The sequence below is a fragment of the Clytia hemisphaerica genome, unplaced genomic scaffold (genome assembly GCF_902728285.1).
Source record: "Clytia hemisphaerica strain Z4C2 unplaced genomic scaffold, Clytia hemisphaerica genome assembly, whole genome shotgun sequence".
Taxonomy (NCBI): domain Eukaryota; kingdom Metazoa; phylum Cnidaria; class Hydrozoa; order Leptothecata; family Clytiidae; genus Clytia; species Clytia hemisphaerica.
Window position 1 is genome coordinate 948,612 of NW_027103834.1, and position 20,293 is coordinate 968,904.

Consider the following 20,293-nt stretch of genomic DNA (forward strand, 5'->3'; position numbering starts at 1 on the left):
AAAGGTGAACAACCAGGCTAGTGGAGGGAAGAAGTTGCCTGACAGCTTCATTCTGAGTTGGATCCAATCAAAACTCAGCCACTGCCCGCAGTCCGTTAAAAAGGTATCGTTCTGACAGGTCTAACAGGAAAGTTCAATATATCATTCGGACAGGTGCAACGTCTGGAAGAAGGAACAGTGAGGAGGTCAGCTTGATGGAGGTTATATCATTCAGACAGGTGCGACGTCTGGAAGAAGGAACAGTGAGGAGGTCAGCTTGATGGAGGTTATATCATTCAGACAGGTGCGACGTCTGGAAGAAGGAACAGTGAGGAGGTCAGCTTGATGGAGGTTATATCATTCAGACAGGTGCGACGTCTGGAAGAAGGAACAGTGAGGAGGTCAGCTTGATGGAGGTTATATCATTCAGACAGGTGCAACCTCTGGAAGAAGGAACAGTGTTGAGGTCAGCTTGATGGAGGTTATATCATTCAGACAGGTGCGACGTCTGGAAGAAGGAACAGTGTTGAGGTCAGCTTGATGGAGGTTATATCATTCGGACAGGTGCGATGTCTGGAGGTCAGGAAAGAGCAGTGCTGAGGTTAACTGGATGGAGATTATATCATTCGGACAGATGCGATGTCTGGAGGTCAGGAAAGAGCAGTGCTGAGGTTAACTGGATGGAGATTATATCATTCGGACAGATGCGATGTCTGGAGGTCAGGAAAGAGCAGTGCTGAGGTTAACTGGATGGAGATTATATCATTCGGACAGGTGCGATGTCTGGAGGTCAGGAAAGAGCAGTGCTGAGGTTAACTGGATGGAGATTATATCATTCGGACAGATGCGATGTCTGGAGGTCAGGAAAGAGCAGTGCTGAGGTTAACTGGATGGAGATTATATCATTCGGACAGGTGCGATGCCTCCTACAGCAGTTCAATATATCATCAAGACAGATGCAATGTCTTTTTACTTATATCATTCCGACAGATTTAATGTTCTTGACATTATTTTTATTCAGCATAGTACTCATTTCATAATTCAAGTTTTAAAAATTTTATGAAAAATATTTTTTTCTAAATAAAACTTTATAAAAGCAATATTCATAAAAATCTTGTGCAAAACCTACTTCAAAAATTGCCTCGGACTTAAAGCAAACCTTTAATGTAGATAATTTTTGTCATTGTATAGGATTATTTTTCACCACAGAATTCCGAAATCGCTTCAAAAATCCATAAATCTAAAAATTAACGAAGGGAAAATCAAACTGACCATTTCTCTGTTAAAGTATTGGCAAGTAAGAAAAAAAAAGCTGAAAATAGCTATATACCTGAAATACTATAAAATACCAATGTAAATACAAATTACAATTTTTTTTTCAAATTTTGCTCATTCTTGGGGAGTATTCTACGAGCTGTTCCTTTTCTTTCATCAAATTATCTCGAGAAAAATTAAAACTCAAAACTTTAATCTGCTTTAATTGCGATGTAAGAACCAAGACAAAGTAAAAAAAAAAACACTGTATGTTGCTTAAAAATTATTGGTTATTGTAGAGATATTAGATATTAGAAGATGATTTAAGTGCATGACTCTTAATATACTCCTGAAAATAATATGTTCTAAATTCCTAAATAATACATCTAGAGTCTAATACTAGGGATATTATTTCTAATTAGAAAATTTCTAAATTTTATGAAAAAGTAATCATTTGAAGTCAACAAAGTTTAAAATTTCAGTGCCTTGAAGTAGTAAAAGAGCCTTCTAATGTTAATGATGATTATATAATTTTATCCTAGAGACTGTATCCCTATAACAAAACCCATTTAAATGCAGATGGCGAAAAAATATGGAAGCAAAACATCCTTAAAAATACTATAAATAGCCATACTAAAATTCATTACACTATGGGATAAACAAACCATTCCAACTTAACTCAATCAAACAGCTTTAGTCCAAAAGTGTAAAAATAAAACCGTTCAAATGAATAAGGAAGGACAAGAAAATCAAATATGTATATGCTGTTTTAATGCAGTTGGGATAATTCGCCATTCCAGAAAGTTAAAATATATCATGTTGACAGATGCAATGCTTATGCCTATAAAATGTCTAAAAAATTCACTAAATTTGGTTTTCTCTGTGTACATAATTCTTTCTCCACGTGGGTTTACTTCTTTTTCATGATCGTAGCAATATTCAACAAATTTTTAGTAAATCCAATTTTGTCATTCTTTCTTAGCATCAAATTTTATTATGGAATTTTTGGTATTACAAATCACTTTTATTTTTGGATCAGAAAAATAAGCAACCCAGCAAGGAAAAATCTTATTTTATGAAGTAAAATCTAACAAATTTAAGTTAATTTTCAGCATCCTAATCTTTCTGTTTTTTGTTTTCTTTTCCTGGTATGCTTTTTCAACGTCAGCTTTGAAAGTTTCAAAGGGAACTGCTGTAGGGTCATTTTTACAATATGTTTTTCCTCTAACCTGAGGATGATTACCATCTTTAGTTTCCTTTCCACATTTGGAACAGCAATAAGGTTTTCTCTGTTTAACCACTTTTCCTGACTTGATTGATTGCAAGTGTTTGTAATGTGTACTCGATGCAACATTATTATCAGGTGGTACTAATGGAGCTTTAGAGAGGGAGGCTGAAGGGGCAAAACTTGGCGGACTCAGCTGTTGTGGCATCATATAGTGTGGAAATTGAAAAGACAAAGGCGACAAAGGAGGTGATAGTAGTGGTGAAGGTGATAGTAGTGGTGGTTGATCTTTAGGCAGAATGGTCTTCTCCTTTGGTATCCTAATACGATTTGCCTGCCTCTTACGAACTGCAGCTTGCCCAGAACGATCTTTCGGATTTTTCACTACCAGTTTCGGTGCATTCCCTTGAAGATTTGACGGGACTGCTCTTGGTGGTGGTAATGGTTCACTTGCAAATCGTCTTGTCACCGGTGCTTCATCTTGCCCTTGTAACAGTAACGTGGTAATATCTTGACGTTCACGGTCTTTGTACCAAAAAGATAAAGATTTCTCATTAATGATGGGAAGCTGCATACGTGTGTTGTTGACAAGGTATTGGCTATTCAAGACACGTGCCCTGATCTTGGAATAATCTGACAAAATTGATGTCCATCTTGAGCAGAATTTCTTGTCATCTGTTTTTTGCTTTGGATCTTGATACTTTTGGCAAAGATGGATGCAAAGTGCCTCTGTGATCCTGCTTTTGTCAGGAGATTCGATTTTCATTTTTGCAGCACCAAGGAAAGCGATCTCCATTTTTTGGGTGTCAAACTCACCACCATGCTTTTTTTGACGAAATGAACCACTTACACGTTTGTTAGGGACAGGATCAAATCTGAGTGGTTTCTTGTCATATTCATCAAGCTTACAGTAAAGATCTGCAATGATCACAGCATCAGCATCGCTCACACTTAAACCTTCCGACTGTTTCAATAGTGCCAGGGCCAAACGATCAACTTTATCCCATCCTGGAATGCCTTTCCTGTCGGTTGAGGTTGATGGATTCACAGTATCTTCTTCCTCTTGCACTCTCTCTTTCTGGCCTGGGTGATGGCAAGGAGCGTCAGGATTGATTTCCTCTTCACAATCTTCATCTTCTTGAGCTGCTTTGTCAAGATTGTTATCATTTGCATCTAAGACCAATGCCAATTGATTATACAAGTATTCAACACCAAATAGCTTCTCCAGTGTGTTTATTTGGAGGGGCCCTTTGATTGAATGGCTTACCATAAATTTGTTTGTGTTTCTCATTGAAAACAGTTACCAAAGACTCGTCAAAACTTCGTAAGTGTGTCATACTTTTGGTGGTATACTCATCTTGTCTTGATGTATTCCATCTGGCAAGACCCTCAACCAAGTAAGCTTGAAAGTTGATGGCACTGGCACGCTTTCCTGGGATGAATGAACGTATGTGGCCATGGAATTGTTCCAATGAGCTGCTCCCTCTTGCACATCTGAAGTTTGGCAATTCCGTCACTACCTTGGTTTTATCGGGAATCTTCCTTGTGTGACCAGTGGTGATGTACAATGAGATGGCTTCCCGTTTGTCTTTCTTCTTACCATGCTGGACCTCATCTTGAACCTGATCCTCCTCTTGGTCTTGAACTTGAGGCTGAATCTGATCAGGATCTTGAATACAACGGATATGCTTCTTCTGTTCCTTGTAGATCTCAATCATATCAGGCTTGAAAAGAGGTTTTCCAAGCGTATCTGTGACCCCAGTATATTTCAACAAGAGATCTTCGATTGACTTGGTGGTAGCTTCAACACCTCTTGTTCTTCTCCTGCAATGTAGTGTCAGCTCTGCTTTGGTAATGGCTTTTTGAACAGCTTGATCTGTTGGTGCTGGAATCTTCATTTTAAAGATCATTTGCTCTCGCTTTGCCTTGACCAGGAGCTTGTAGTCTTCCGCATTGGCGAATGAAAGTTTGATACAGGGGATGCTGTTCTGATGTACAACCCTCACTGAACCTTCTCATGAAATGGTATATGTCAAGTCGGATCAGCATTTCTAGCCATTCATGAAACAGCTTATGGTAGCGGTTCACACTTCCATCACTCTCGCAACAATCACGGTCAACATACATCACACGCGGTGGAGGAACATTTGCGTTCTTGTATCGCTCCATCAGACCATCAGCAAGAGGCTTCAACTTATCAAGAGACTCTGATGTTGTCAATATGCTATTGAGAATTGCGCCATACTCGTTTGATACATTTGTCACCCACTTTGCTTTATGCCTTATCTCACCAGCCAGTTTGTTTAGTATCTTCTCTGTTGAATCGAACTTCAAAATGTCACCAAACTGTGATGTTACTTGAGCCTTGCATTCATCGAGGCGTGTCACAACATCTTTGACATAGGCTGCAATAAACCAGCGAGCTTGTGGTAATTGTCGATAAGCTGGAAATGGCAAAAACTCAATCTCCTCGGCACCTCTAAAAAATGATACCTTATCTTTGTACTTCTTGCAGTGATCTAGGTAAATCATGTTTTGTTTAACCCAATGTTCGCTATGCATTTCATGTATGGAATTTTTCATTGCATGAGAACTATTGCCTAATGTACGAGATTTCATCAAAGATATCAAGGATTTATCACATGCGTAAATACCTGTCAGAACTGCTGGAAACAGGAGTTGCTTATGCAAAGGTAGTTGCTCAATAAGACGAGAATCATAACTTTGAAAGTCCTTCCCACAGCGACGACAATGTAGCTTTTCAGTTGCCAAATAATAAAAATCATTGACATCAAGTACATGACGTAGCCTGTTGTAAAGTCCTTTAGATGTTAATCCCTTACCATTACATTCTGATCTAGGACAATCAAACTCAAATGCATACATCTTTCTTGGCATCCACAAAAACAGTCGACGCATAGTATACTCTGCTGGATTGGGTTTTTTGACAGCATCATCATTGATTTCTGGCGGATGATGCCAAAGTTTCATAGGTCTTTTCATCCTATCTTCACCTTCTGTTTTCGAAAACAGCTCTTGTCCCAACCATTGAGCCTCTGTTTGGTTCAAAGATTCTAACCAACGTTCTGGGACTCTTCGGGTGTAATCATTAGGCTGCCTGGCAAATAACGGGGGAGACTTTTGGGGCTAAAATGGAAAATAATCATCAAGAATTTATACCACCTAAAATCAAAAAAAAATTAATGTGTGCCCCGAGCTTATTGGTGGAAATGCATAAAAGATATTTTACTTATGAAATGAAAAAAAAGTAATGCTGCTTTGACAAGAAGGCCTAGATTTTTAATTATAAATTATAAATTATAACAAATTATCAGACTATTAGCCTGAGGTTGAAGACCCCAAAAGATTCAAGAATTTTTCCCCCCCGGGACCCTCACCCTTTGAAAAAATTGTGGTAGAAAAAAGAAGTAATTCATATATAAATTGCTTAGCAGTTCCAAGCTATTATCAGCTTCATGAGCTTTAATCATTTGAGTAATTATATTTCAAGCAAACTTAGTGAAGTGATTTTTACATAAGTAACAGTACATAAGGTTCCCCAAAATAATAGTATTTCTATGCCCCCTCAATAGATTTGAAAAGATGCGATAATAGAAAAGTGAATAGAAACTCTTACTGATTTCGGAACATTTCTATGCTGTTCCGCTTGCACTGTTTGTCTCGGCGGTTTCGTTGAGGAGCTTGGATTGTCTGGCTTGGGTGTCGATGGGTCATGTTGACGTTGCGGCATGTTCTTCACAATCACCTTCCCATGTTTATTAAAAACAGCTTTGATTGGGCTGACAATTTTACAATCTTCTGATCGCTTCTTTGATGGCGGCGATGTTCCAATGGAGGCGTATTGGAATCGAGATCTTTTCCCAGATGGTGATGTGGTGGTTGCTGAAGAAGTCGATTGAGTAGCCATAGGAGTTGAAATTGATCTTGTTGATGGTGTTGAAATAGATATTGTTGATGATGCTGAGCCATGATAACCACAATTACATTTGACAGGGTTTTTAAAAAGATCGAAACCAGACCTATTGGATTGCAATGGGCAAGATTTAACCATCTCAAATTTCACATGCCATTGAGAAGACTTTGGTGGATATTGTCCTCGTTTCAAGGGTTCCCCAGCAGCAAACTTCTTGAGGCGATCACGCCAATCAGAGTTTGACAATGCCTTATGAGAAGACATTGTTTTTGTTTTAAAAAAAACAGTTTTTCAAAATTTAAACTTGATGTTTTATTTCTTTGATACAATAATTTGGCAGAATCTAAAAGAGAATCGAAAAATCAAATAACAGGATAAACCGCTTTGTCAAGCAAATTTATTTTACAAAATCATAGAAATTGTGACATTAAATCATGTTTTGATCAACAAAGTTTGATTACTGAATTTGATAAAGTAAGTTTGACAGACATTATAATTTAATCTGATAGAACTAATTGCTTTAAAAAAGTTGTGAGAATTCAACTAAAAGGTTAGATTAAAAAAAATTGATCTGACATTAGTCAAGGTATAGATATATATAATTAATCCACAATAAATTTCAGATTTATTTTGCTAAAATTGATTATAATAGTTTACATTATAATTGATATCGGTTGATTGAATAGTTATCGATTAAAACCGATTCAAATCGATATATTGATTTAAATTGATATATTTAATGTTTAAAATTTTTGGTTAGCTCCAATTAGCTCAACCATGATAATCAAATTTTTCAATACAATAGCTACGTACACCATACTTTATATAATCTATACCCAGTCAGTCGATGTCAATCAAACAGATTGAAAGCAGAATCAATTGAACGCAATTGAATAATTGCAATTCGATTGTCAAACGCAAATTGAATCGTCCACGCTAAAAAGTCCTAACGGTGTGATCCAATTTAATTTAAATCGCAATCAAACTCAGCGAACACAATCATAATCGAACGAAATCGAAGATTAATTAAATGTTATTGATCGAACCAATCTAACACCTTACTTGAATGTAATCAAACACAATTGAATATTACCCAGGCATCGGTCGTTCGATTGAGATTCGATTACCTTGACAATCGAATCGCAATTATTCTATCCCGTTCGATAAAATTTGTTCGGTTGCGATTTTTGTTTGAAGTTGTTCGATTGACACTGTCTGGCTATACTCATAATACACCTTTCCTGTAATTCGTAAAACTAATGCGCGCGCATTATTTTGATGCTCTCCACCGTTTGGTCTCTGGAGGTAAACAAACCCGTTTTTGCCTGCATTCCCTTAGGGAAAGTTGGTTTTTTTGAGCTTTTCTTAAGTTCTGTCGAACAAAATCCCCTCAAATTTTAGTATGTTCAACCTATTCATGATATTATACCACCCTGAAAATATTTTGCCAAAAGAAGATCGCTGTCAAAAGTTAGAGGCTCAAATCCCAATTTCCCTAACCCCTCGCAGGCAAAAACGCGTTTTTTACCTCCCAAACAATTTTATACACAACGGTGGAGCGCACATTTTCCCGGGCCATTTCTGAGAAATTTGAATTACGGGAAAGGTGTATTTATATATAATCCATACTCATGATTTTTTTGGTCTCAATTAGCTTATGAGATTTCTATCAATTATCTATTCTAAGAGATTTCTAATCCAGACTCTCCCCACTCAATCAAACAGTCGTAATTGATAAATTGATAATTGATTTAAATCGCTAGATAATCAATTACCGCGAAATTGGGTAACTTGCATCAGTGGAGGCTAACATGCATAGCCCTCAAATGAATGACCTGGCTGGTCATTAAAATACAACTACGCAGCTCTGCTCGCAGCTCTACTCTACCATTTTTGTTTTGATTTAACTTTGTATTTTATTGACCAGCAAGGTCATTCATTTGAGGGCTATGCAAGTTAGCCTCCACTGATGCAAGTTACCCAATCTCACGGTACCAATCGATCGATCAGTTATCTATTAAAATATATAATCGATAGCTAATTCCAGACGGTGTCAATCGAACGAATCGAACGCCGAATCAATCAAACGCAATTGGACGCAATCGAATAATTGCAATTCGATTGTCGAACGTAATCGAATCGCAATAGAATATTACCCAGGATTTGCTGTTCGATTGCTTCGATTGCGTTCGATTGTATTCGATTACTTTCGACTGTTTTCAATTGCGTTTGATTGATACAATTGTATTAGATTTTATTCGCTTTGGTATGGTACTTCAAGCACTTCGGCCGCCCATGCTAAAAAGCTCATACATACAACATAGTGATCCAATTTAATTGAATCGCAATAAAACTCATCGAGCATAATCGTAATCGAACGAAATCGAAGATTAATCTAATGTAATTGACAATCATTCAAACCAATCTAACCTTACTCGAACGCAATCGAACACAATCGAATATTACCCAGGAATCGGCCCTTCGATTGAGATTCGATTACGTTCGACAGTCGAATCGCAATTATTCGATCACGTTCGATTACGTTCGATTGGTTCGATTGCAATTTTTGTTCGAAGTTGTTCGATTGACACCTCTGGCTAATTGAGGTCAAAAAAATTGTAAATATCGATTAGAGATCGATTAGACAACAATGGATATCAATGAGCAATCGATTAATTTTGACTATCTATCGATCAATATCGATTACCTTGAGGTATCGACTATTATCGCTTATTATTCATTGTTTGTCTACATTGATGAACTATCAATATCCTTAATATTGATTACAGTACCTTAAAAGTATCAATAGTCGATAAAAGACATATCCATTGATTATTAATCCATCGCATCGATTGGATCGATAGCAATCAATAGCTAATCGAGGTCACAAAAATTGTGAATATCAATTAGCTAACGATCATCATTTTATAGTAAAATTTTCCTCTGAAAAATTTGCAAGCAGCATGAAATACAAGGAGATCACTGCCACTGGTCATAAACACAAATGTTTTCTATGTCCATTTATTTATCGTATCTGGTCCATAACTTCATGGAAAATATATCAAGTTCTCCTAAATTTTTACAAGAGTTGTACCTAAGTATACTTTATCAAATCCAAGTAAAGCTTTTTTCTGAAAAAATCTGTATCCAACATGAAGAGTCAAAATAGATCATGTTTACATTCATAACATGACAACAGGTCCTGTCTGAAGTAGTCAAATTACACAACAAAAAAGTAGCAATAACCACCCAAATCATCAAGAAAGGAGAATGATATTACTTAAAAATAAAGTTCAATTATTCCTATGTATTTATTACCTAGATTTAGACGTAAATTTCATAAAATTTGAAGCATTTCCAGTCGAAAAATCCAGCATGAGAAATCTCGCTTCGCCATCTTGGCTTCCCCTACGACAAATTCAAACCAATCTGATCGCGCGAATTCTCTAATTTTGCCGTGAACCAATCAAAACGCGGGATTTCAAAATAAAGCAATATGATTGGTCAACATAGAGAAATAGAGAATTCTTTTGTCGAAAAATAGAGAAAATAGAGAATTCCCGTGAAGTGATTGGTTAGAATTCTCTATTTTTCTCTATTTCAACAAAAGGCCTATTGTTCAAATTCTCTATTTTTGATGGAATCCCGAGTGCTTTCCTTTACACCAGAAAACACCATCGCCGCACAGCAAACTTACGCAATTCATAACATATTATACCGAACTGGCAAAAGACGGGGGTAATGTTATTATAATATGGGTAAAAGTACCCCTTTTTTAAACTGACTGAAATTCGAGCCGTTACTAGCAACCCTGCGGGACCCAAGGCGCCGAGTATGCACCCGGCACAGTGACAAGCCGTTACTAGCAACCCTGACCCTACCTAATTGATTGGTAATGACCCAATACCCCCTGAACCACGGAATGACGGATAGGAAAAATTAAAAATGATACTTCCGACCGTCAAAAGATGATACTTCTGATTGTCGAAGATACTTCCGTCCGTTCACGGAAAAAAAATTCAACCCTAAATTTAGGTATTCACGCACAAACTTTTGCCAATTCACGTATTCACGCGCGAAAAAAACAATTTTCACGTTCACGCACCAATTTTGCTTTTACATCTTTGGTTAAACGATTGTGACCTTATTGGGCTAAATTTAACTTTTGTATGGTCTCTTTTAAACAGATTGACCTATTCTTATACCAAACATTTTCGCCAATATATAAAGTTTTTTGCTAGTTTTGTGACTTTATTCTCGATATCGTCGACTTTTTAAGGCCTCTTTTACAGCTATTTAAGCTTTCATAAAGCAATATTTTAGGTCTGCCGCGACAAAGTTACTTGCTTGTTACGGGAGGCAAAATTAAGCCTTCCCCCAATAATTTCTTCCTCGCAGACCCGTAAGATGTCTTTTATATTGAGAATCAATTAAAATCGAGGTTTGGGCCAATGATGGTCTGAGAAGTCGTAGACTTCAACACAGGCTTCATAGAGGTGGTGCTGTGGTGGAACTAGAGGACGCGAATTCTAAAGATGAACTCCCCCCCTATTGGAGGGAAGAAAATAATTGGCGAATAAGAACGCGAGCGAAGCGAGCGCGAAAATTTTTCGACAATTTTCGCTTTCCTTTGTTATTGAAAAACGGCCTTAATACGCTATTGTTAGCCAAGTATGCCTTGTTTGGTCACACAATTTTTGATTTTATTTAACACTGGCCATTTGTTGGCAAAAATATGGTAAAGCGAGCGACGTAGCTGCCGTGCCCGGTGCGGCGTTCCAAGAATTTTGCCCAAGAAAAAATTTAAAATTTAGAATGCCTATGTATTGTATTGTAGTAGCAATATAAGTGAATACGGAGAGATGACCATATCATTTAGTGCTGACGGAGAAAATTTTATCTAGACTCATTCGTTGGATGCAGTATTTGTATCACAAAAGCTGTCATTAAAAAATGCAGAAAAATAACAAAAATATTTGTTTAGATATCGTAAAGTTTAACTTATTTTGAATAACCTCACCATGACAATAAGTCAATAGGAAATCCAAGATTGTGCGAGCGAAGCGAGCAAGAATATTTTACTGGTTAAAATAGCGGAATAGACTCATCTTTTTTGAAAATGTTTCTTCATGAAACTCACTATAAATAGTTTTATACCGAAATACCGTTTTTTATTGATAAAAATATCGAAATACCGACAAAAAAACAAGCAATTTACCGATACCGGTAGAAAATGAAATACCGTAATCCCGTCGTTTTTTTCTCGTAATACCGATTTACCGGGGGTAAAAAGGCCCAATACCGTCATACCGTAAAAGTGAAACCCCCCCCCCCCCTTCTTGGCAACACAGCAGGACTATAACATACTCGCCCTCATCATTGAGCTAATTTATGGATGTCGCAGTAGAAATTTGGTACTTCCGCTATCCGCTATGAAAAATATAATTTTGCAAACCACAACGCAGTCAAAAGAAGCAGTGAAAGTTGAATCGCGTCTGGCACCAGCTGGTTCATACACCCACATTTCTAAGCTACTAGACACTGCTGCGGTTGATCAAATTCCCGTTCCTCAGGTTGATGTGATGTCAATGCTCGATAATAATCAAGTCCTGGGGAAAACTTGGTCTTTGGAACCGCAGAAGAAGATGCCTCTTAGCGTCATCACAATGCATGCACAGAGACCAATCGAGAACTCTTTCCTGCAATTCGAAGAGCATCTGAAGCCCAAGCATTATTTATTGACACCGACGCCCATTCAAATCTTGGATCAGTCGAAAAAGACTGACTTGTTCGATCTCTTTCGGAACGAATTTCTAAAAAACCGAATCGATTCTCTCCAAAAAACTACAGAAATGTCAAAAGGTTTGAGCGATACTAGAACATGGCTTGGCAATGTGAAGTTCTGTGTGCTTTGTGATAGGGAAAATGCAAAGGTGTACCGGAAGTGCCGCGCCTGTAGGGAAGGTAACCTTGAGACACGCGAGTTTTTGCTGTCGGAATTTTTACTAGGTGATGAAGGTGGTAAGGCAGGAGAAGAGAAAGAGAAGAGAGAAGCGGTGGTGGACGAGATGGAAGAAGAGGACAAAGACGATGAGGAAATGGAGGTTGATGAGGGAGACGTGTTTGAAACAGAGGATGTGGGGGCGACGGAAAGTGAGCTGGAAACAGAAAGCGAATTGGAAACAGCAAGTGAGGTGGAAGTAGAAAGCGAATTGGAAACAGCAAGTGAGGTGGAAACAGAAAGCGAATTGGAAACAGCAAGTGAGGTGGAAATAGAAAGTGAAATGAGATCGGAAAGTGGAGTGAGACTGGAAAGTGAGGTAAGAACGGGAATTAGAGCAGAAACGGTGAGTGAGTTGGAAGATGAAAGTGGTGAGAAAGGGAACGGACCTGATCATTTCAGAGAACGGGAATGTGGAAATGGTGGTGAGATGTTGTCGTCAGGTTGCACTTGTGATACGGCTCAGTCCATCGATGATGTCGATCCATATGCCGAGGTAGCAATTCAGCAATGTAAAGGGAGTGTGGCTAAACTTGTATGTGGAGAACCAGATCTTCTCAATCCCAGCTCATATGAAAACATAGCTCACGTGCTATGCAACCATGGTATACGATCAGGTGAGGAACGTAATCTAAAGACATAGTTCATCTAATGTTTTTGACATTTTTTACACATGTACGCATGTGTCATTTCTCGTTCTTTTAACCATATAGCGTTATTTAGCGCAATGTAGTAAAAGAAATGAATACGATCGGAAAAAAGATAGAAAAATATGTCGTCCTTGTTATCTTATTGTTATCTTTAGCCTGTGTTGTTATTTTTGTTGTTTTTATGATTATTTGTCAGTCTTTTAGATGGTCTGGGAAAGTTACTTTAACAGTCTGTAAAGTAATTCTACAAATATTATCTTTTGAGAGTATTTTGTAGATTGAAAAAGACTTTACACACGACAATTTGAACCTATTATTGTATAGCGGAACTTGCACTTTCTCATCATAATGCTGAAATGTCATTATTACTCTCTTTCTATCGTCTTTGGTCGATGGTACTGTAAACTTCGTAGCAATCACTAGCTTAAAGTGTATTAACTTTCGTGTTTTTTTGGTAAAATCCGCCGAATTAAGTACCCGCCAAAATTATTACATTGAAGGTCATTGCCGCGAAAAACTTACCGTATCAGTCATGAAGAGTTTATCACTTTTTAGGAATCACACAGTATAACGCTGGGACGAGAGAATGGCTTTTCTTGGAGGTGGACGCGACGATATTAACAATTGTCCTTGAGTTGTTTCAAAAAGCGTACATTTGCAAAGAGTGCGACAAAAGCTTTTACGGAAAGGCGCTTTACGTGGTAGGTGGTCGTTTTCGGTGTAAGGTTATCAGAACTTGTTTGTAATAATATATCAATATGTCCTTTGCTTTAATGTACCAGCAAAAGACACATCTCAATTTTTGCTTGTGAGGTTGAATGGACCTAAAGCCTCCAAAAAAGACAACTTACTTTGGTATCGCCTTCCTTTCCGACGCGAGGTCCGTAACGAAGTACTTTTTTCCTCATAGGATCATGGATGTGTAATCCCAGAGAATCACGTGATGGAATTTGACTGGATAGTTCCCATACCAGGTAAATAGTTGTGTGCCTTTTCCCTTCCCCCGAAAAAAGTAAAATGATATACACCTAATATTCATCATATAGTAATAATAGTAATAATATATAATGTAAATATCTGACAATCATAAATACGATCTTTCTTAGGCTTACTTCATATAGAGATGAACGCCTGCAAAGCATTTATGAAATGGAATTGGGAAATCTTCTTGAGGAAAATCATAATTGACCTTGGATTCGAGACAATTGCTGCACAGCAAATGGTATGTGATGACTTCGCTGTCAAATTACGTAAAAGTTATCATATATGACCTAGTTTCCTGGCAAGGAATTTCTAAAAATAGAATGATTGTTTGTTATGATTAACCAAAAGAGTTTATATAACAGTCACTGTCTTGTTAAATTGTTAGATGAAAGCTTGCAAGGATCACCATAAAGCATGGCGATTTTGCGAACTTGTACTCTACGCATTCACTGATGAGATTCTAGCAAGATATCTGCAAGAGAAGACATCAGGCGAAATTTCCGTTCCTGGATTTTGGGATTGGCAGCGCAAGCAAGAAGAGAAGCATAAACTGTCGACCAACTATGTTTACACTTCAGAGATGATTTTAAATGTCTTGATGGGTATTCATGTCTTTCGCATTTCTGTTCGTAGAAATAACTATGATGGTATGTAAACTTCAATCCCCTCTTCTTAGGAGCAAAAAAACCGAACATAATGTCCGCGAAACAAATTTTTGCGGGGACCAGTTTTTGAAGTTGACACCCATTATCTGCTTTTTTAAATTTTCTAATGCAAAATGCATTTCGAAAGTTAATTCACGGCTTAACACCTAAAACGCCAAACTATAGCTGCCGAAAGTATTGTTAGTTTTTGGTATACCCTTATAACAATTGGGGCGCTCATGAAATCTCAACAAGTAAAGCATCGCACATACAAGTTTCGTCTTACAGATCCCTTCTTTCAATTTACAGGCATGATGGCTGGTTTGAAACGGATCAGTCCCATTTTCTTTGGAGGAAATCATCCTTACTATCAAAAGGTTATATACCTATCTTTAAAATTCAAATTTCAGGCCAAACGTATGTCGAAAAGAATCTGAATATTTTTTTACATAGAAGAAGTCTGTATTATTCTCGCAGAGAAGTGGAATGGTAAAAGTGGTTATATTCTTCCTAGGGAATGCTTGTTGCAGAAGGGCTATTCAGAGCTTGCGGGGCAGGTTTGTTTCTAAAAAAAATGCCATTTGGTTCTTTACATTATTTATTCTCTATCCAGATCTACACACACTTTGTAAAACTTGATGCCACAATGCCAGAGGAAGTCAAACAGCTTTACAGGAAGAATATGGCATCTTCGACAACAGAGCTGTCCAACAACTGCCAAGGAGGTGTGGGTCTATATACACCTTCATTTTCTGTTCACAATTTCATCTGTTCATGGTATTACCAAAGGTATTACCGCAGTGCCCGGTGGCACTTGCTGTCCTCAGTGAGGATGAAAAAATCCCAATTTTTCCAGTGTTGTGGGGGCAGTGACAAGAGGGTGTGTTATTTGAATACCATACTTTAACCAGTTTACCTTCCAGTAGTTGACAATACAGTACAACGTGGAAAGATATTACCCAGCCCATAACATTTTTTATTTTGCTTTAGGTGATGCTCTTCTTGAAGAGCTTAACAAGAAAGTCAAATATTGGTTGCCAGCCAGAGGTGTTCCAACAAATACACAATGGATCCGGTGTGTCAGGCTTCATGACCGAATGGAAAAGGTAAGGAATAGTTGTAATAATTTAATGAATGATAGATCATGATCTTTCACTATAGCATAATCTCGGACAACAAGACAAAACAAACCTTTGGAACCTTTAGATATAGGGGCATTTTATGATGACGTCGATTGTTTTACATCTAGAAGATCATTTCAATTTATGATAAAGAAAATATTACGTAGAATTGAAATTGACGCCACCGTCCCAAAATGCCCCAAAAGGGGCCAAAAGTAAATTTCAGCACATATACCCAAAAGTGATTCTAATTCTGCTAAACGTACAACGTACCTTTTAGAAATTAAGCTTTAGAAACCTAACAAGAACAATAGTAACTACAAAATCGGGGTAAAAACTAGATCACAAATGAATGGTAAACAAGTATGTTAATTAAAGATATATAGTCAGGTAGAATTAGGTCATAAACCACCAAAACGGAGACAAAAATGGTGTAGAGATGAAACATTTTTGTCTGGGTAGTTATGTAGTTAATTCTACCTGACTAATAGAACAACACCATCGTCAAAGATCCAACTTTTTTGTCGTCCTGCGCAATCTTCCTGATCGTGTTGAATGTGGAATGTCTGAGTCTCTCTCTTTACTCTCTGCAACGGTACCAATATCAACAGAATGGACCTCTTTGTGCTTCTCTTTGTCTTTATTTTTATGACGTGGGCAACGAAAATCGATTGCTAATATCTGTGCCTCACTCTCCACGGACATATTAACACAGCGGACGTGCACCCAATAATTACACTCTGACCCACCCTCGCATCCCATCATTCGATTATTCAATCCACATGCGTCGTTTGCCACGTCATCAGGACTTCCATAAACAACCTCGCAGATAGCGCATCTACTTTGACAGTTTGCCCGCCGTCGGCGGTTTTTTTTGGTCTTCTTTCCTGGTAACCCTTGAATCGGTGACATGTCTTTCGCTGGATCAGAAGCAACGATCTTTAATGGCTTCCGTTTAACAGGCGTGTGATTAGTTAGAACAAGCTCTGCCATTTCTACGTCCTAGAAATGAAAAAACTCCAATGAAAAATACAGTTTTTACTACGAGACACCCAAATCCCATAAAAGGCACTAAAACATTGTCAATTTCGTCAAAAGAACAACAAGAGTCTATCTTGTTAAATAACCTCACACCTTTCAATACTAGTTACCTGGCCTGGTCTTTGATTGGATACATCATGCTGCACATCATCAATATTGTTATCCTCGTCCTTAAAGTTAAAGAAATAAAATTAAAACAGGAAGCTGTTCTCCCATTTTGTTTTTTCTTCATCTGTTGAAACTTTCTTTATAGAAGAGTTAGGGTTGGTGAATTGGCTAAGAAAGATGAAAGTTTAAAAGGTTTTTTCATGCCAACAAGCTGATTGTAACTTTCGATGCAATAATATCATCAGACAAATAATTAGATAGCATAAATCCGGAGGCTTTGAATTACTGTTATACCGAAATAAAAGGAACTAGCATAAAAGAATAAAGTTGGTACTTCATTATTTTCCTCTATGATATCAAAAATTTGGACTCAAATTTTTCAATATTGTGCTCTGGATAAGATTTTCAACTATACTCTATATAATTTGTTAGAATTGAAGCTTTGGCTGAAGAATGGCACACAAAAAAGGAAATAGTATACACTTTATGAGAATGGACTTTAATACTACTTACCTCTATATGGCCATAAGTTACAATTTGACCCTCCCTAGTTTTTACTCGTATTTCATAGCCCTGAAAACTGAACATTGTCTTCATCACATCAAACTGAAATAAAATAATTTTTTTCTTAGCTACAAAAGAAACTAAGAAGTACCGTGGGTACAAACAGTCAATCGAACGACAGGAAAAGGAAGATTCCGTACCTGCACATTGCATTTGTGCGTTCTTCATTGAGAATGGTGCACTATTTAGATGGGGGTAAGAAATGAAATTTCTTGTTATTGTTCAATTGTCATCCTCATTTCTATTTTCTTATTTCAATCAGGAATGCCTTTTCAACGCCCAGATCATTTATACCAGAACGGTATGAATCAATCCGATTTCTTTCAACTGCCAATTTTTTGGAGACTCGATTTTAGAGACTTTCTCATTGCCCGTAAACATTTACCTTTAAATACACTTTTCCTATAGATTCTCAAGTACACACAAATTTGGAAGGTCGTGACGATATTGATGAAAATCTAGTTTGCTACCCAGCACTTGTGGACCCGATTAAAAAGAAAGTCATGGGTGCTATTTGGAAAGATGAGAAATTTTATGTCGATCCATCTGAAAAGATATATGTCACGAAACAACAACGTGTTAATGCAAACAAACTGAAAAAGCTTACAAAGCAGTAAGTTTCGCACTACTCATTTATAATCCTATACTGTAATGCTGGGTGTAAAATCTAAGAAAGGTGGAATTTTGGTCTTATTTGTGAAATAAATACTCTTTACAAAAGGATCCCCAAAGTTCACTGAGTACTTGCGAAAATAGTTCAACCCTAGAATGCGCGAAAGTTCATGTCGTAAATTTCTCGCATTGGGTAAAATAATCCAGGCGTAATCTATCGAATTTTTCGATTGTCGAATTAATCGAAACTAATCATGAAAGTTTCTGTTCGTTAAGGTTCATTTGTACATTAAGACAAAATACATTTTCTATATTCTTTAGGCAAATTGAAGACAAGATTAGAACGCGATTGAAAAGTATTGACGACGAATCGCTAATAAAAAAATTAGATCAGATTGTCAAAACAAAAGCAATCAAAGATGAATATATTGCCTTGCATGAGGAGGTTTTCCAAGAAGAAGAAGAAATTTGATCTTTCGAAGTTATTTTTTCTATATTTTACCTAACGCTATTGCTGTACATAATTTATCCTTATTTAAAATTTATGCCAAATATCTTCATTTCTTATTATTCTGACGGAAACTTTTGACTATATATTTTAGTCTACGTTAATTTGATGTGTTTCATGGGACTACTCACTATAAAATTATAAGTAAGTACTACAACCCCAGGGGTACTAGGGTTGGCAGATGAGGGGTATGTGCGTTCCATGACCTCCCAAAACCGACCCTTAGTGATACATTTTTACAATTTTTTCACTCTAAATTTGCTAAAATTCGCGAATCTTCCGACCATTAGAGAGACAGATTTAAATTTTTCTGATTTTCGCAACCCTTTGAGAGACTTTGAAAGGTGAAAAAACCGACCCTTACCGTCTGCACACCCAGCGCCCATTTTTACCTAAGTACCCCCCCCCCCTGGGACAACGGCAGAACCTCACCTCAGCTGTAAACTTGCGTATTTTTTTCCTTTAAGATTTCATATCCAGAGTGTCCTTTCTGTTTTTCTTTGCTAATGAAAAAGATTATGATTGTAATTAAAAACCTTTTGAATAAGTTTGAGAATCTTGTAGAGATTTTATAAAGCACTAATTTGAGAAACGAAATACCAGAACATTATAAGTGAACTTTAAGAAGAATTAAATTACTCAAACTTTCTGAAAACCTTAAAAATTAAAAAATGTTGTGACTAGTTCGGCAAATTAGAGTAAGAAAAAAGACCAATGGTGATCGAGGATGAAGAAATTCAAGAAGATTGATCAAAGTTTAATTCCAGTTCAAAGTTAACGCATGACACTGAGGGCTAACTATTATCAAAGGAATGGTAAAACTGCCTTATCACATCCCTGTCTCAGCGACCCGGTGTAGTGTTTTCAGGAATATTTTCTAACGTTATGCCGTTGATTTGCTTTTAAACTATATACGCCAGCCCAATTTTAGAGCCACGTTCTTATAAAAAGGTTTGATGGTATATTTGTGAGACTATAAACCTCGAATCATTGGGACTAATTCCTGCCTTTATATTTTAAAAATTAATCCACAATACATTGAACAAACCTTTTCCAGCCGAAGTTTTACTGTTCTTTCTTTTTGGAGGCATGTTTTAATGTTATAGCGTTATGCTTTCCTACAATATTCTACCTATTTCGTGATCAAAAAGCTTCACATTTATGATTCTTGATAATGTAAACTTTTTGAAATTACCGCGTTAAATGATTTTTTTTATCTGATGCATAACATCTTTCCTTAATTTTCGCAGTTTGCATTTGCATATATTATGTGATATCCTAATTCCCGAAAATTCTCGCTGGTAAGTCGTTGACATTTCTCGTTTGCGAAATATCAGTCTTCGTTGCTCCGTATTGGTCGTTAAGAAAAACAATTAAATATGATATTACGTTGAAATGAAATTTTCCCACGCTCTAGCTCTAACACTTGTTCGCGCGTATACTATCTGTCGATTGCATGTTGATTGTGTTTGGATATAATAGCTTATTGAGAACTTTTGCAAAAAAAAGGAAAAATAGAAAAGTTGTATTTTTTACTGCTCTATCCACATACTGAATTTGAAAGATCTTCTATGTGGCGTTTTTTTGCAAAATGCAAAAAACTGATTTTTGTCCCGCTTTTGCGGGACTTTAGCTTAAGTGCTTGCGCGCAGCATAGGGTACAAAGTC

The 20,293-nt window shown here is 37.0% G+C and overlaps 2 protein-coding genes and 1 long non-coding RNA gene across 4 annotated transcripts in view; 2 read left to right on the forward strand and 1 right to left on the reverse strand.

The window, feature by feature from the left end:
* The window catches only part of LOC136806988 (uncharacterized), a 52,516-nt gene that overhangs the window by 7,472 nt on the left and 24,751 nt on the right, over nucleotides 1-20,293 (forward strand). The gene's annotated exons all lie outside the window — the stretch shown is intronic.
* Nucleotides 13,709-14,259, forward strand: LOC136807024 (uncharacterized). Its single transcript, XR_010846634.1, has 3 exons — nucleotides 13,709-13,744; nucleotides 13,954-14,017; nucleotides 14,150-14,259. It is a non-coding gene; the product is annotated as an uncharacterized lncRNA (long non-coding RNA).
* LOC136806964 (uncharacterized) lies at nucleotides 16,185-19,133 on the reverse strand. Its single transcript, XM_067063543.1, has 4 exons — nucleotides 19,058-19,133; nucleotides 17,455-17,547; nucleotides 16,944-17,003; nucleotides 16,185-16,794 (listed from the first exon to the last, which is right to left on the reverse strand). The coding sequence occupies exons 2-4, from the start codon at nucleotides 17,536-17,538 to the stop codon at nucleotides 16,297-16,299; spliced, it is 642 nt and encodes a 213-aa protein (XP_066919644.1). The 5' UTR covers nucleotides 17,539-17,547; nucleotides 19,058-19,133; the 3' UTR covers nucleotides 16,185-16,296.